We start from the raw sequence: 18809 nt of genomic DNA, 5'->3' as shown, positions 1-18809 counted from the left end.
ACATATGCGGGTTTGACTAATTATCTCTTGAATAAATAATGCTTGTAATGTGAATTTTTTTAAAAGCTCTTCAAAGTAATTTTATGTAATCAGCATGAGTTAATTCGAAATGTATTTGATATCAAACATGTATTTTCGTGTTTGTATAGGGCAAATTTAATACGAAAAACAAAACCCAAATAAATTTTCATGAAATTACTTATGTCCATAGGTTATCATGAAAATAGCCAGGCGGTAAAAGTGCTGGCGGCTTCTAACAACATCAACTACGATTGCACCGAAGCTTTAATATAACAGGTGCATTTCTTTTACACATAAAAGGCTATAAAAAATCTGTGTCTTGATTTAATGGGTCCTCATGTACAGAATTTTGTGTCTTGGCGCCAAAAAGTAGGCAATGATTTTTATTAAATTTCTGAAATATCACTTTAGAGTGAGCCGATCTCAACAATATTTTCGGACGTTGTAGCGTTGCCTTACACAAGAATCTGTTCCAAAGGTCATGAAGATATCGGGACAATTAAAAAAGTTTTCCATACAAGAACTTGATTTTGATCGATCGATTTGTATGGCAGCTATATGCTACAGTTGTCCGATATCGACCATTTCGACATATGAACAGCTCCTTGAGGAGAAAAAGTCATGTGCAAAATTCACATCGATATCTCAAAACTAAGTGACTAGTTCGGTTATATATAGGCAGAAGGACAAGGCTGGGTGTAACAAACTTGGGAACAAAATTAATATATTTTATAACTTGAGGGTGTAAAAATTACTTCTAGTTTAATATAAACCTGACTGTTGTAAAATAGAACCACTCTGGAGAGATATTTTAGAAATTAAAAAAAATTGCCTACTTTTTGGCGTCAATACAGAAAAAGGGTATACCTTTTTATGTACACGGCACACGACGTTAAAGTCACAAGCAAAAAATTCAACAATCAATACTAATGAGCACTTGCCTTTGTTCAGTTCAGTGTTGATAACCTGAATAGCAGACGCCAGCAGAACTTACTGTTCCATATATGCAGTTCTTGTTGTTGTAACTAACTATACAATATAAATACATTATTGGCATGCATATGCCCTAAGAATTAACTGCATTAACAAGTACGCGAACTGCAACTGCCTCGTGATGACATGCAACAGACTAGAGTCGTGTGACAAGACAACACCGCCCGAAGCCTTAATGTATGCAAAATTTATGTCGGTACCCACATTAAGTGCTCCACATAGGTATATATGTCATCTAAATACCACTTGCTATGTATGTAGGTAGTTAATATGCAAATATATTTACTCTTGCCCCTCGTTGGTATATTACAATTTGTGTAATCGGCGTAATTGGCAGCTGAACACAAGGCAAATAAACAATATACACATTATTAGATATTCACCGAGGCAAGGTGTTGCCTACATGCAGGCGCTGATATCTCATACACTTTTGGTAGATGTGTGGGTGATGGCGATGGCTAACGCTTTGTATTGGTATCGTTTCAACGCTTTCGAAGGACAAACGAGCAGAGCAGCGTGATAATAGTGCAGGTAAATGGTATTTGGGAATGCCATTTGTAATTATTGTGTGATGTTTTCACCACTTACACTCAAGTGTAGCAACAACAAGTGTATGCTCATAACGGCGCACACATATGCAAACGCTCTCGAAATATTCGGTGAGAAAATGTGAGAGTGATTGCGAGCAACAGCTGATAGTTTTCACACACATTAGTTAATGGTGCATTTTTGATATCGGTTGCAACAATAAAACTATCATTTATTGATGACTACTCACAACTGAAAATTTCATTCTTAATAATTAACTGATTTTCAATAATTAATTGAGGAGAAATATTTTATAATGACTTTATTTCAAAGGATATAACCGTTGCTTACCCTGTGGAATATATGTGGATACAATAGGGCTAACTTCAATGCTAATTAATCAATATAGTCGAAATAGATATGGAAGAAGAAACGAACACCTATATATACTATACTGTTTGGGGCATATTTATTGGTTTTAGATTGAGCCGCCATTTTCCTAACCAATAATTAATTCAGCGTGTTCTCCTATGTCGATAACGGAAGGGTGTAAGAACACGCAAAGCTTACTTAAAAGTTAAAAAGCTTAAATAGTATTATACATAGTGGAAATTGTAACAGTAATGCATTTTTGGGTACCAATACTTTTGTTGCTCGTTTTGTGGAAGCTTATAGGAAAATCCAAAGCTTAGAAAAAAGCTCCAAAGGTTTAACTGAAGTGTACTAAGCGATTTGTAACAGTAACGCAGTTACCGGGTATTGATATTCCTACTGTGAAAGCATGTAGGAAACTCCAAAGCTCAGGCGAAAGCTCAAAAGCTTTGTAAGTAATTGCAAAGCTCACTTAAATGCTCAAAAGCTTAAATAGTATTATACATAATGGAAATTGTAAAAGTAATGCATTTTTGGGTTACCAATATTCCTACTGTGAAAGCTTATGAAAAAATCCAAAGCTTAGGTGAAAGCTCAAAAGCTTAAACTGAAGCAAACTTTGAAATTTATCATAGTAAAACAATTATCGTGAAAGCTATAGAAAAATTCAAAGCTTAGTCGAAAGCTGAAAAGCTCAACATTCACAGACAGAAATATATTTTTAATTAGGAAAGTTCTTTTTAGAAATATTATACAATACTTCCTAAAGTATTTACAACAGCTACAAAGCTTTGCCACATGGTTTTAGTTATATAGAATTGGTGATATATAATTCTCAGCTGACTTAGATCACATCGTGCTGAGACGAAAAATGGACAGCAAGTAACAAGGAATCAAAAAAACAAAAAAAAAAGACGGCAGACTCAACTAAAGCAATGCAACATGTTAGCTGTAATCAGTGGCATGTAACATACTGTCATTTGCTCTTCTCCCTGAAAAGACAACTCACACATACTAATTCATTGAAGCAAAGCCGCAACGCACTCACAAAACAAGAGGAGGCTGCCATTCATATGGGTTCACACATTAAGATATGTCTGTATACATGTTTACAAACAAAAACACTTTAATGCCCACACTTGCTGACTGACGGACCGTCTGTCAGTGTCTGCCTGACAGCAGGTTGTTGCGTGACTGACTTACTGGCCTATTGCGGCGTCTTAGCAGACAACTCCGACACCCAACTTGCAGCGCTTGGCTAGATATCCTTTGACCTCTTTGCTGCAAACACAGGCAGGTGACAAGCAGGCAACAGCAACAAAGTCAAGCAGTTAAGCGCTCGCCAACGTGTGTGGCTCTACGCAAATACAACAAACAGTGCAGCATTTGTTTTAATTCCAGGCGTGCATTTCAAAACGTGTTAGCTTAAATTCCAAATTACGGCGACATTTCGAGGGTTGAAACCCAAATAACGACCGAAAATTTTGAATGTGAACAATGTGTGGCACGTACAACAAAGCGTTAAATTCCAGGCATATGCATATGTGTGTGTGTTGTGTCTGTGTATATGTGGAATCCGTGCGTGATTTAGCGAATGCTTCGGGTATAATTTGTTACAAATTGTGATTAATTAAAAAGTGTCGAGTTTGCCACCTTTTGCGGTGCTTTTGGCAAACAACCGAGGGACGACGACACAAATCCCTGCGTTGTTGTTGTGTTGGTTGACAAATGACGTCATTGAGCGCAAACACTCGCAATTATGGTTTTAACCATGTTTGGGCTGAATTAGGATATTTAAATTAAATGGCATTCAAAGGTATTCATTTCGTGTTTGCATGAATTTTCATTTGCATTATTTACTATTTATCACAGTGGTGTGTGCGTGTGTGAATGTGGAAGCATACATTTGTGCGCAAATATCTGTGAAAACCTTCTATTTACCAAAAATAGTTATTTAAATAGCGAATTATGTTTGGATATCATAAAAATAGTAATAGAGAATATGGTATTATGTTCTGCTCGCTGTTAAGCGAGCGCCAAAAGAACACTCGTTAAATTATCAAATGTAATTAAAGCAGCAACAAGCACACGGATATTTTCGAGTTAAAGGGACTAATTAATTCCTCTCCAAGTAGTCTCTGTTGGGCTGTTTTGGTAGACAGCAACCCTGCAGTTGCCTGCTTGAAGTGAAACTGCTTTCTAGAAACATCAAGAGGTCTTACCTTAATTACGGCGACGCCATAAGACAATTCCCGACCAAATTTCGGACTCAACTAAGTTCAGACTTGCATTTACAGTCACCTACACCCTCTCTGTTAATGGCGCACTTGAAGTCAAACCACGACGCATTGCAGACAACGAGCTCGAGTTGCCGCGAGAATCGAGAGTGACTCTTACGCACATTCGCTCTGAATACTTTAGCAGGTTAAACTTCTACTTAACCTGAATCGATTGCGACATACCAAATATACGTCCAGCATGCAACGAGTCCCCGCATGACTCTAACCACCTTTTTGCATGACCAGCTAAACCTATACATCTGACGCCCCTCTCCCTATGGTTCGCCCTGTCGAAACAGCATGTTTTCTGTGTCTACCGTTGGATGACCTCGATGACAACTTATCTGAACCTTACCACGATAATGGATAACCGTTACAACAACAACAAAGGAAGAAATAAGAGGTAATATATCCACTCGCCACTCAGAAAAAATTGTTTTTGGTGGATTTTGTAAACGAAAAAAGTTTGGATCCCTTAGATCCAATATGAAATAATCAGAACCTCCGAAAAAATGATCTTCAGGAGGACCACCGAAAAAAGGTGACTGACAGCTAGGAAGTTTTTTCTGCTTAGAATTATCTTAAATCTAAACACTTATTATCAAATACAATTAGTTTTTCATTGATTACTCACATTGTTGTGACTCTGGTCTGTCTTCAATTCGCGATGATTGGAGAACTGTACATAAACCATGCGTCCGTGCATATGTGGCGGTGTAACGGTATAGCATGAGACCATAGATGTCGCGGATACTTCGTCGGCCATTTCGAGGAAAGCTTGATTTTTGCCCTTCAAGACGAGCACATTTGTGACGCGACCGAACGGTACACCTAATGAGATGACATCTGCTTCGCTGGACTCAATTGGAATGTTACGCAAGTGGATGACTTTTGATGGTTTGCCTAAAAATAGTCAAAATAATATAAAAATTAATTTTTTCCAAAATAATTATTAAATGATCAATAAATATACAATGAAGTATTATTAGTATTCAGTGGTAGGAAGAATAGTGGGTGCAGGGTTGGCTTGCCACTCTTTTGAACACTTTAAGTGCGGTGCTCACCTGCAAGCGGCGGCTAATTAACGGTATATTTGAATGAGGGTAATCAAACTTTATAACGCACTTGTATGTACATATACACATATATGTATATGCACGTGTATGTGTATATGTGCATGTATATAGAAAAGCTTGTGCATGTGTGAGGTGTTACTGTCACCAAACAATACATTTTTATGTCGGCAATAAACTTTTTCGTACCTTGCCACACACGCACACACTAAAAAATGCGTCATCCATGCTAGTGCCACACCTCTGGTGGCACATAAAAACGCCGTGCATATGAGGCATGTGAGCCCCTATGTATGTATGCGTATGCAGATGTGGCAAATGAGAACTGCAGCAAATGGCTGGGTGACGTGCCACAAATGCAGTGGTAAATGCCACACATTTTACGACTAAATTCCCCATGCAACACGCTGGGTAGCTTGGCAAGTAGCTCGAGTTCACAGCACTTGTAGCTGCCGCGCTGCACCCATGCAAAGCACTGTGGCACATTACGGCAGGCAGAAAGCTCGTGCCACAAGACATACTTTATGTTTATAAAAAATTTAAGCCACTTCAGACGTCAGCAAGGAAATCCCTGAAATGTTGCACATCAACGTTGTTGTGCGGCAAACAGCTGCAAAAATAGATGCCGACAAGTGGCATGTTGCATGTGTGTGTGCGACGACATAAGTAAGGATATTGCACAAGCTATTTTGGGCAAATTTTATGTGCGCATATGTGTGTTTGTATATTTGTGTGTGTGTGGGTGTCTGTACGAGGATGTTGCACTCACTGGGGTAAATACTTTAATCCGTCGCTATTTGTACAATGTTGCAAGAATTTATTTATGCACAAAAACTAACAATGGTGACAACAGCACAACAACTATACAACAAATAAATACCAAAACACACAAACACAACAATAACAAACAGCCACAAAAGCAGGCTGAAGCGGCAGTTGGTGAGAAATTATAACAATTGCCACATTTTCATGCAACGCGACCACTATGCTGGCGTAAACTTTTGCAACACAGACAATGGCGACACGGTGGCACAGCCTGAATGGTCGGCCTCGGCCACTCGACAGTTAGTCAACTAGTCACTAGTCAAGTGCGTTAGTCCGTTAGTCAGCCAGACACTTAGTCACTCAATGAGAGCTAACCAGTCGGCCGACGGCAAAGCGAGAACGAGCGCACAGACAGGTGCATTTGCATGGGATTACGCTGAAAGGTTACTCGGCATTTACGAGTGACAGCGAATGCGAGTGTGTGTGTGTGCGAGGAGTTTACAGGTAAATTGCTAATGCATACGTGCTCATAAGCTCATAGTGTGTATTTTATATACACTTGCGTGCAAATATTTTTAAGCAGTGCTGCCATAGTGATTATATTTGATAGAAATATTCAGAAAAGAAAAAGAAAATTTAACTTCGACTGCACCGAAGCTTCCCAGCTGCATTTTGTATAGCAAAAGAGATAAAAAAAAAATATTCGCTTATTGATTTTGATCGGTCTGTTTGTATGACAGCTATATGCTATAGTGGTCCGATCTGAACAATATATTGTGAGTTAGTAGTCTTAGCTTGGACAATAAGATATGCCAAATATCGTCAAGATATGTTGTCAAATACAAAAGTTTTCCATACAAGCACTATATTCCTTTCGTTCAGTTTGTATGACCGCTATATGCTATAGTCGTCCGATATAAGCGTTTTTAATAGATAAGCAATTTTTTGTGAAGAAAAGGACTTGTGCAAAATTTCAGATCGATATCTCAAAAATACAGACAGACGGACGTGGCTAAACCAACGCGGCTCATCAAGATCATAATTTATACATATACTATATAGAGTAACCGGCATCTTTTTCTTACTTACTAGGTGAAAAGCTTACCACCGAAACAAGATCGGGCACAAATATGGTAGTCGAAAAAGTATTTTCGTATTTTGTCAATAGGTGTCGATGCAGTCCTACATCTGCACTGCTGCTAATAACATTGTGCTATATTGATTTGAAATACGAAAATACTTTTTCGACTAGCCAACTGTATAACCGGAAACTTACAACATAAAAATTATAAATTACTTAATGCCACCCAAATTAAATCCTTAGCTGCTTCTTATAAACAAAATTCTTTCATTTCTTAATTTTTTGCAATAAAGTGGCAACACTGTGCGAACATTAAACATTTTCTGATAAGTTTTTATTTATATTTTTTATTATTTTTATTTTTTAGTTCTTGCTTACCAAAACACACACATATACATATGTATAGAGATGCATGTGAGCGCGACAAAAATCGACGAGCCCAAAAGCTGTGCTTCCGGCTTATTTTCCCAGCCACAGACACAAATAGCGTTACAAACATTAATGTTTATACACGTGTATGTGTGTAGGCTCGAATCTGCTTTCGCTTAAATACACAACCGAATTTAATGTGTTGAGCGCCAAAGTGACAAAGAAAACAACACTGGTGTGAAAAATAACAATGCAAAAAATAATTTAAAAAAAAAATGTACAAAAAAGGAGCTTTAGCCGGTGCTGTGTAGCGTCGCCCGCAGTAATCTCGCACCCCAAAAAATGTTGGCAGGACAAATGGGTTTATCTGCATCTCGTTGGAAATATTTGGACGCGTCGGCAGCTGTCGCCGCAAGTCACACTTGTCTCGCACTCAATGTAGGCTTATGTATGTATGTTTACTCATATGTGCTATTTTAGTATATTATAATTACATTATTTATATGTGAGTTGTTGATTTCACAAAATAAAAAAAAAAATATGCTCTGCAATTAATGGCTTTAAACTCGCAATGTGGGGTACTACTGTATTTTGCTAAATGTCTAAAAGGAGTATTTAATAGTTTGTACTTGAAAGCCGATAAAGTTACAGATGATTTGAAGAAAATGAATGCTGAAATACCCTTAAAGACTAGATCTAATGTGAAAGTAAAAAAACAAATTAAATCGATACCTAAAATAGCTCTGACTTATTACCCTTTAAATCAGTTCAATTAGCCATAAGTTTATATTTGAATGAATTTTGACATTTACCTACAAATTTTTTTGTTAAAATAAAATTTTTTGCCAAGTCGTCATTTCAATTTTAATTTTGGTAAATTTTTGGGTTTTTACAGAATATTCAAAATAAATATTGGGTAGTCGAAAAAGTCTTTTCGTATTTTAAAAAATAAGTTGAAGTTTGATTAGACATACGAAATGACTTTTTCGACTACTCAATATTAGTTAAAAAAAAAACTGTGAAATAACTTTGACCTGAAATTAGCTTTACTACTAAACCACTTAAAATTCCTATTACAAAAGCATTAAAAAACATTACATTAAAGACACACATCAAATTTAAAAGCGATTCACGATTAACCCCATTAACCCTTTAAGCATAAAAAAAATCAAAAAATTAAAATACAAAAAAATTTAATCGCCAATCGCAATTATTAAGCTGAAATATTTTTTTTAAGCCTCAAGTTACAAAAGCGCACATTTAACTCGTTATTTTTTTTCTTTCGACTGTATGTCTGTATGCAGTCACCTTTTTTTCCATAAATAATTGAAACTATTTTTTATTATGTCTATATGTTTCCATTCGCTGTGTATTTATCAGACAGTTGTTTGCATGAAATTGCTTGTTTACCCCCTCCACTCTATGGCATTGTCTGCCAGCGTTGGCGACCCATTTTCTGCGAACGAATGAAAACCTCCCTGCTACGCTTCTCCCTCCTTCCACTCGCCTGTTGCATTTCTGCGGCAAATTTTTAATTGAAAATACAGATTTTTCATGCGATTTGCGAACGTCCAACAACCGCAAGGAATATAATTCATTAAATATGCTCAACTGTTGGAAGACAGCGTTTACATTTACATTTTCGTAGTTATTTGTACCTCTTCAATTTATTTCTCGCTAATGTAGCGATTAAAGAACTCTAGGCTGGTAACTGAAGCTCGATTGTGAGCACACTTAAGTTTGATAAGTTAAGTGACGCGTTAAGTTGCTCTCTTCGATTCGCCACTGCTATTCGAGTTAGGTTCGAACTCTGCTCTTCTCAACAATGTTGTGTATTTGAGGCATAAATCATTGAGAAATATCTCATTAAAGTATTCTATCCTATCATATTCTATTTTATTATACCAGTTTTTTTATTTATACCAGTTTCTTTTTCTATTCGCCATACAGCCTTTTTTGAAGGGTTTAAAGACAGTTATAAATGAGTTAGTATACATAATGCTCCTTTGGATCTTTTTTGAAATTCTTGTCAGAAATGTATCGCTTTACTTTCGGAATAGAGGCAGAACCAATCTTATACCGGGTTTTCCAATAAGGATGATATGTTTTCTACATGTCTTTTCACCATATTTGATACTTCAATATCTGTAATTTTTTTCCTTGTATTCAGTAATGTTTACAATTTCATAATGGAAAGCTAAACGCAGGAGCAACGAATACAAATTATTCTATTATCAAAATAATCATCCTCCAATTGCAACTTTTCGTGAGAGCTGCCATTTTACGGTCGTAAAAATCGTGCACCTGTGAGTGAATTGTTGAAAATTTCGAGCGTACATCATCTTTATATAATCTTCAAGTGACAATAAGACAAAGAACTGTTCGAAGTAATGTACATATATGTAGCTGCCGGCAAGTAGTGCTAACGGTCGAAATTTGTATTGACGTTGTCAAGAATTGGGACTGTCTCAAATCATAACCTGACGGATTTTGAGAGAGGGGATTTGGACTTGCATCAGGATAAAAATGTTCTCAATCGAGAACTGATGCCATTGGGTCACTGTAAAGATCGGGAATTTGCTGATTTTGCCTTGGAACAACTTGACAATTATATCGAGAAAATCATCTCCGATGAGGCTCACTTTCAACTGAGTGGTCCGGCACATAAACAAAACTATCTATTGTGTTGGAAAGAAAATCCACAAGTTATTCATGAGCAGCCATAACATTCATAAAATTGATATTTAGGTGTGGTTTTTGGTCTGGTGGAATCATCGGTCCGTTTCTTTCGAAATGAAGCTGGTCACATTGTTACTGTCAAAGGAGAGCGCAATTGGAAGAAGTTGTCCTTGACAATATATGGTTCCAACAAGATGAGACAAACCACACATTGCGTGCAAGAACCGCATTATTGTGTAAAAGTTTGGAGATTCGATTATTTCAAGAAATTGTGATTCAACACCTTTATACCACTTATTGTGAGGTTATTCGAAGTCAATATTGAAATTGCTATTCATGGCATATGGCTCGATTTAGTGGGAAGAGTACTCGACTAAAGAAATCGTAGAGGTCATTTGAATGATGTTATCATATATTCAGAACTTGTACTTCACATTAAATGAAAAACATTTGAACTTTCTTAATAATTGCTGTGTTTATATCATGTCACTCTTATTGGAAAATGCTGTAAAAATAAAACATAATTCTTTACTATTATATCAACTTCGACGGTTGGCAATATCCTATGAATTTTTAATTTTTTCTTTTCAGAAATATTCAGGCAAAATAAGACCTCCTGATATTATGTAAAGCTTTTATTTTTGCTGTTTCAAACTTTCGCTAGTTACGCACCTCATTTCTAATTCCAATTCACAACTAAAAGTTACATTCCACAAAAATCGGAAGTGAAAGTTGGGTACCAAAATGCAATATAAGGGGAGGCTAGGGCTCAAATATGGGCACATTAGAACTTTATTAATCTAGAAAAAAATTAAAGTATGAAAAAATGCGTCGAAATATTAATGGAATTCGCAGAAAAATGCTGAAGAGGGGAAAATACAAATGTATAATCCACGAAGAAGAAACATAGAAACACGAAAAAGAAGAATATCCACGAATTGTGAAAAATAACTGTTTTAAAATTTATTTAATTGGCACACATGTTACGCAAGTATGTAGTTCAAGGCTGGGCGTATTCTTTTCCATGATACTTCACAATTCAAGCGCCGCATTTTGACAGGCCAGCACGAATGCTAATATGCCGCAATTAAGAGTGTCAGCAACACATTTTTAGGATTTCCTCTAAATTTCAGCGCAATTTTGTGTAATATTAAGGGCAAATACTTTGATTACCGTTATATTTTTTTTTCATAGTAAGGTCAAAGATGAAAGTGATGAAAAAGTAGTTGCTTTCATTGAAATTAAAGTTGATAAAAACAAATATTTAATTTGTATTTAAATATGTGTGTATAAGATAAAAAAAAAATTGTAAAAAAAACAGATATTCACAAGCGTACCCATTTGTCGTGAAAATAAAGCGACGAGCGTGATGCGATAAACCATTTCGAACATTCACTCGTGTTGTGTCTTTTACCCTCATTCGCTCATTCGGTGTGTGTAATTTCGTTTCGGATTCATTTCCGCTTTGAACTAATGAAAAAGTGTAATTTCCGATTTGACTAAAGGCAACTGCATCACTGACCGATTACGAGCGGCTGCATAAAAACGAAAAAACAACAACAACAAATAGCGAAAACAGAGATAGCATTTCAATAACGACGGCGTTTCATTTGCAAAACAGATTCATTTTACCGAGCGCTGATGACACTCGACTGACTCGCTCCTCAATAACTGCAGGTCATTAATTTTTTCCAGCAAATTTGGAACGTTGACCTGCAGCGAACTGTAAGCAAACTGTACTTGGCGAAGTGTTGCAAGAACATGGAGTATGAACTTGCATTAACGGAAGTGTGAGCACAACGCTGCAAAGTGTGGGACTAATTTTGCTGTAAAATGGTGGACCAATTGCAACAGGCTATGGCATAGCGATTTTTTTCAACTCGGATGAGATGAAGCTTGGTTTTGTTGGGGGGTTCTCAGCTATAACGAGGATGATAAAAAATGCTCTGTGGCTTTATAATACAGTTGCACAGTAATATGAGTTGAAAAGTAGGAAATAAACTATCAAACTCCTGAGAGCGAGTCTTGTGAGAGCGCCCAACCATGGAAAATTCGATTTCTATTTTATTTTGCTTTAAGAATTAGATAGGAAATTTAGACATACATATGTTCAGTCACTCTGGAAATTTGGAATATAAAGTTCATCTAGTGGAAAACTCATAGAGGCAAATAAAGAAATGTAGAAATATTGAGAAGATAATAAACTCTTAACACCTTCGCTGAAGGAGATATTAACTGACTTTTCTTTTTTGAATAGAAAACCTGTGACAGTTATTCAACTATTAGGCTCTGTTATTACTAGCAAAATCTGCCTACAACTTTTCGCACTCAAAACGCACCGAACGGCGGCAATCACGTGACCTCGACCACCTATTAGACCCGGTAGGCAGTTAATTAATACACGGTACTGAATAAATATTTTAATTGTAATCAATAATAATAAAAAGGAAATGCAGCAGGCACAGAGGCGGCAAGCTATAACGACCGCGTGTACAACAACAAAGCAACGAGTGACCTCACTTGGTAGGCGGTAGTTAATTCGATGTTGCAAATTGGCAGTGCAGCGAGAGAGAGAGAGAGAGCGCAGACTTCCGTTGCGGAACACTTTGCCGCTGTAGTTGTCGCTTTGTTTCAGTTAGCTCTGCATATATTTATATTAAATATTTGTTTATTTATCAATATACCAATGTACAAGTGTATGCTTGTATGTGAGTGTGTGTGTGTAACAACAACCAATAAATTTTAAACACGCCCGGGAGTACAAAGCGCATATGCGTTGCATGCATGCATGCGTGTGTGTGTGTGCCGAGGATATGAATTTAAATTGTCATCATTAATTAACTTTAGCATATGGAGAACAATGCGAAGCGCTACGCCACAGTACATCCATATAAATCCATATAAATGTTTGTATGTGTGTTGTGTTGTTCTGCGGATGCCTTTACAACGGTTTGCTTCATTTCATTGCATTTATCATTAATCATATATTTTCCATTTCATCATGCTTAATGCTCTTCATATTTCCGCGCTTTTGTTTTGCGATGCTTCAAGTAGTGATGTGTGGCATGTATCGATTAATTTATTACACCGTTGATTGCATGTAGCACATCATAACGGAAGGTGGGAATTATTTTCGAAGCTGCTTTGAGTCATTCTGCATGCTTGAGTACATAAAATTTTTGGTTTGCGATATTTTAAGTGGCGATGTGAGACATGTATCGGTTACTTAAATTACATATCGTTACCTATAATGCAAAATATCGTCAAATCACTTTTCATAAGTTTACAGGCGAAAGAAAAACAATGTAATAGAAATCACTCATATTGAAACAAAATTTGAGTTTTGGTTATAAAATGGTTATATATTAGTTACATACCGGTTACATTATAGGTTATTATTGGTTATATATTGGTTATCTGATAGCGGAAACTGAAAATTTTGTGCTACATAAATGTAATATGATTTAGTAAATCATAAACAATAAAAAAACTGAACTTCGATTTTTTTGTTGATACGCGTTTTGCATTTTAGGTGACGGTGTATTTGTGAGAATATCCTCAGAAAATTTGATATAAAGACACCTTAAAACAATTGCCAAAGCGCCTTAAAGCCGCACTGATTTTTTTTTGCACATAAAAGTATTTAATTTAATTTAAATCATTAACCGTTGCGTCACACCAACAAATCGATAAATCGATAGCACTAAAACACCGCATCTTTACATACAACTTTTTGCAGTTGTTGTTGCACTTACAGTATATTTTTTGTAATCGCACGTTTGCTGCCGCTTCGTTTTCACTTTGCTTGGCGCGTACGTGCCACATATTGTTGCACATCAACCGTTAAAAGCTGCACTTTGTCATACGCAGGATGCAGGAAGGCGCTCGGCCAGCTTGTGCGCGCGTTGATACTCAATTACGTTTTGTAAACTTTTCAATTTGTAATGCAACACGGACAAACGGAGGCAAGTGCAAAGCGCGGCAGCGCAGGCAAAAGAAAACAATTATGTATCTGTTAATTTGTAGCCACCACACACACATACTGCCGCATAATCGATTAATTGAAAAGCATACGCACACACACACACACACACACACACACGTATGTACATGCGCACATGCACTTTCACATGCAAATTCCAATAAGCAGCTGTATAACAGTCAACAACGCTGGCGCTGGCAAGCTGCCATGTCGCGCAGAACTCGCTTGTTGCTGTTGTTGTTGTTAGTTATTGGCCATTGTCGCTGCATCGTGGCCAGCGCCGTGCCGCACACCACACTCCAATGCGCGCGCGTGTGGCATCCTTTGCCTTGCTGCTGCTGCTTCGCTTCCTCTACTTATTAATAAATTACAATATTTTCCCATTTTTCCGTGCAACGGTGCGTATGATTGTTATTTAATAATAATAACTGCTTATACGCACACAATGACAGCGTGCCACGCCATTAAGGCGCGTATGTGTGTTCGTGAGCATGTGGGTGTGTGTGTGTGCGCTTCATTATCGCATGCAAATTATGTAAGAGCTCGCTCCGGAAGTGGCAGTCGGAAATGAAACAGTAACTTGCGGCAAAAGTGGCTGAGCCTCATGCACACACACACGCACACATATTTATGTATGCATGAAAATGAACGCGTACTTATGCTTATTTGAATGCATAAGTGTAAGTAATAATTGTAAATGGGCTATTATTGTTTATTGTAAATTGCAAATATGAATAAAAATTATTGATCAACGCTGCCGCCGCTTTCATCGCTTTCATCGCTCGTCAGCACTTTCATTTGTTCTTTGCAAACATTTATGCGTAACGGTTGTGCAAATAAGTGGCGTGTAAAGCTTTAACCACCGTTGCAGTAATTGCCGTAACGGAAACTCGAGGCCCGCTGAGGTAAGTACGGCAAATTTATTACTAATTAAGTAGCCAGCCTAAAGGTATGCTACGTTTTGAGTAAAAATGTTGCTCCCGAACTTAAAAATGAGAATTTTTCATAAGAAATCGTAAGGAAAATTTCAAATAAACTGCTAAAATTCATAAAAACTAATTTAAAGTGCTAATTGAGTAGCCAGCCTAAAGGTATGCAACAATTTTAGTAAAAATGTTGTTCTCGAACTTTAAAACGAAAATTTTTTATCAGCAATTTTAAGGAAAATATTCCAAAAAAGTATTAAAATTAGAAAAGAACTATTTTCAGGCAAATGAAATAAATAACAATAATTCAAAAAATTTCTGATTTATACAGCGAAAAAAGTTATTTACCGTTGTTTACTAACCTAAATTTTATAAAAAAAAACATACTACAAATTTAATTAACTATAATTATTTGCCTTGAAAATCGCTGGAAAAGAATTACCGTCGCTGGCAGTGCCCACACTGATTGCTTGCCCTCTCACACAGTCCACATTGCTAGTGCACATTTGCGGTAACAAAACAATCAACAGCAATAATTTGCACTGAGTGACAATAAAATTGCATTCCAGCGTTAAAAATTCATTTCCACCACGACAGCTTTTGCGTCCGCTTATGTTTCGGTATTCTTTTACGGCCAACAATAGCATTTTAATTTGTCGCTTGGCGCCTGTAGGTATGCAAAGGTTTACAGAATGGCTGCTAATAGCAGTTGTTGGTCAATAATTTTGAACACAGCCAATAATTTAGTCAGCTACAAGTTGTTTCTCATTCAACGCGCCAAGCGAGATAAGCCAACATAATAGTGGGGTACTCCTTTGCAACTGGCACATGTTGATTTAGCGAATTAAATATAAGTGTCTGATATACCAATTTTTAGTTGTCAGCACTCGGCAGGCCGCTTAAGCGCTTTCTACAATGGAAAATTGCTGAATTAGTTGTGGAATGTATACGAGTTACGACGAAGCTGCAATAATCGCGTGGGTTGAAAGGACGCTATAATAATTTTGTTTTTTAATTTTCTAAAGTATACCTTTGTAGTATAGTGAAGAAATGACAGTTCCGAATATCAGTGAGAATCAACACTGCTAATTTTTGCTTTAATTATGGTCGTACTTATGGATTAAATTAAATTATTAAATCAAAATCGACGATATTCCTAAATTGTAGTAATAGACAAGCTCACGGCTATCATATTTTTGATCATGGGCAAAATTTGAGGCACGGTTAGAGAAACAATCATAAATTTTAGAAATAATTTAAAATTGTATACCCCTTGCAATGAAGTTTGTAATACTCCGAAAGTAACTTTGTATACTCCGTAAAATTATTCATGTCCTTCAGCCTACATGTAGGCGAAATTACCGTCAGTTTTCGAAATATCGTTCTGAAAATTTGCACACGTCCTTTTCTCCTCAACAAGCTGCTCATTTGGCGGAATCGCCTATATCGGACAAGTATAACATATAGCTCCCATACGAACTGACCGATCTAACTCAATTTTCTGTATGGAAAACTTTTTTATTTGATGAGATATCTTGACGAAATTTAACAGAGGGTTTTTGCTCAAGGAAAAGTACAATCTCCGAAGAAATTACGTAGATCGGATCGCTGTAGCATATAGCTACCATACAAACTAACCGATCAAAATAAAGTTTTTGTATAGAAAAATGTTTGTTTTGTTAAGATAATCGCACGAAAATTTAGTATTGATTATTACCTAAGACAGCAGTATAATTTCTGAGTCAATCTTTTAGCTGGGGCTGCTATAGCATATAGCTGTCATACAAACTGAACGATCAAAATCATATTCTTTTACAGACACTGCTTTATTTTTATTTGTCAATGATATTTTAGCCTCGCAGCAACCGAAGTTAACGAGTTTTCTTATTTTTAGATAATATTTATATACCCTGCAGTTTCCCTTGACCCTGTCACTAGTCACGATTTTGTCACAAACACAAATAACGCCATTGTCAGAAGATTGCTTCTGCTTCCAGCCTTGCTTTCGTCATCATAGTCACATAAACTCTATAAACTGACGCTGATAACATAATTTTCTAGATGATTACTATGAACACAAGCGTTGTCACTATCATTTGTCATAGAAATATGAATTAAGGTATTTTTTTACTTTTATTTTACTTTACCACCTCTGATGCAAATATATCTTTACAACATTCATTGTGTGCCGTTTGCCGTTAGTAACACCTCACACTTCTTGTTTGCATTTTTTAACAGCGGCCAGTTGCACTCACAGCGCCTAATCAATGTTGCATAGTGTAGCCATTAAACCCGCAATCGACCGATAAACAAACAATCAACACCAACACTCACACCACACCACACAAATAACAACAAACAAGCCGAGAGCAATAAATGACAACAAAATACTCAATAAACGCAAAGGTGTATAAAAAACTTAAAATAAAACAACAACAACAAACAACACTATGTCCAGACTAAAGCACGAGCTCAAACAACAATGTAAGTGAGTCAAATTTCTAACAATGCCGTTGCAATGTGCCAGCAAAGCCACAACGTAAGGCAGCCGGGTGACGGCGCCTGGCAGTATGCAATGAAATTCTACGAAATACAAACACATGTAACTTGTGGTGGCGTTGGTTGTGTCACTTGTGGTGTTGTCCGCTCGCCAGCATTCTTTTATTACATTTACGTGTTAGTGCAACGTGTCTGCCTGCCATGTTGACGTGTGACATGTAAGTTGGCAAATAAATGTGTGTCGCACGTTCAATAGCCAGCATACACCTAGGCGCTAGAACGTCAGGCGAACATTCGTACAGTATGGTGTACTCTGACAATGTTATCGAAGCGCAACCACACATCAAATGCCAAGCAAACAAACACAAACGAAGCGACTGCAAGGGTGTGGGTCGGTGGCACGGTGTCACGTCGCTGTTCGTGTGTGCGCATATGTGACGGCATTTGTATTGGTTTTTGTGTGTTTGTCAAATGTCGGCGCCTAAGCAGACTGCTCGTGAAATACAACCGTTAGTGGACTGTTGCACAGACGACGTCAGACGACACTTGCCTCAATCGCACCGAAACAATCTATTGTTACAGCCAACTTTTACGGGCCTCGACACGTCCGCTCAAATACATTGTTGTGGCTTAGACGACGCAAGGCACACGAGATACGTTGACCAAGCGACCGAGCTTTTGCTAATTTTCTTGGTGTGACCCACGACATGCGACACATTTTCTCTGCTTTTTTGTTTATTTTTTATTTTTTTCTGGTAATTTTTCGTTTTTTCGCCACTTGTGCTCCGCCAACCACGTGATGTTGCCGCAGTTACAGTGTGGGCCCGTGGAGGGTATATGTGGCGGCCTATGCGCATATAATTCTATTTATTTATTAGCACGATGTCCTTGTGTGTGTGTGTGTCTGTGTGCTTGTGTGCGTCTGCTGTCAGCTTTGCTATTTCGTTAGCCAAGTGAGTACGTAAATATGTGCGTTTCTGTTCATTCCACACAATAAAAATGTCCTTACACGTTTATTTAGCAATTTCCTTTTTGCTGTTGTTACTTTCTTCCATTCATCCAGTGTTGCTCTTTCACTTTGCGTCGTCTTCCTATGCATTGTTATTGTATTTTCTCACTTCTCTTCACAATTTCTTTTTTATTTTTATTGTTATTGTAATCTATTTTTATTTGATTTTTCACCATTGCTGTTGACCAAACCAATACAGACGCCTAAGTGGTATTGGCAGCGTGCCCTCACAC

At 37.1% G+C, this 18809-nt stretch overlaps 1 protein-coding gene across 12 annotated transcripts in view; it reads right to left on the bottom strand.

The window, feature by feature from the left end:
- The window catches only part of LOC105227019 (polypyrimidine tract-binding protein 1), a 498255-nt gene that overhangs the window by 73986 nt on the left and 405460 nt on the right, over positions 1 to 18809 (bottom strand). For all 12 annotated transcript variants that reach the window (XR_007422012.1, XM_049450402.1, XM_049450400.1 and 9 more), the window contains one exon: positions 4828 to 5096. Coding sequence is in view for 11 of the 12 variants with exons in the window: in XM_049450402.1 (XP_049306359.1) it covers positions 4828 to 5096 (269 nt within the window). In the remaining variant the exon portion in view is untranslated. The remainder of the gene's footprint in view (positions 1 to 4827; positions 5097 to 18809) is intronic.

This window comes from Bactrocera dorsalis, chromosome 2 (assembly GCF_023373825.1).
Source record: "Bactrocera dorsalis isolate Fly_Bdor chromosome 2, ASM2337382v1, whole genome shotgun sequence".
Classification (NCBI taxonomy): Eukaryota; Metazoa; Arthropoda; class Insecta; order Diptera; family Tephritidae; genus Bactrocera; species Bactrocera dorsalis.
The sequence above is the reverse complement of the archived record's forward strand: the minus strand, read 5'-3'. Positions and strand labels throughout refer to the sequence as shown.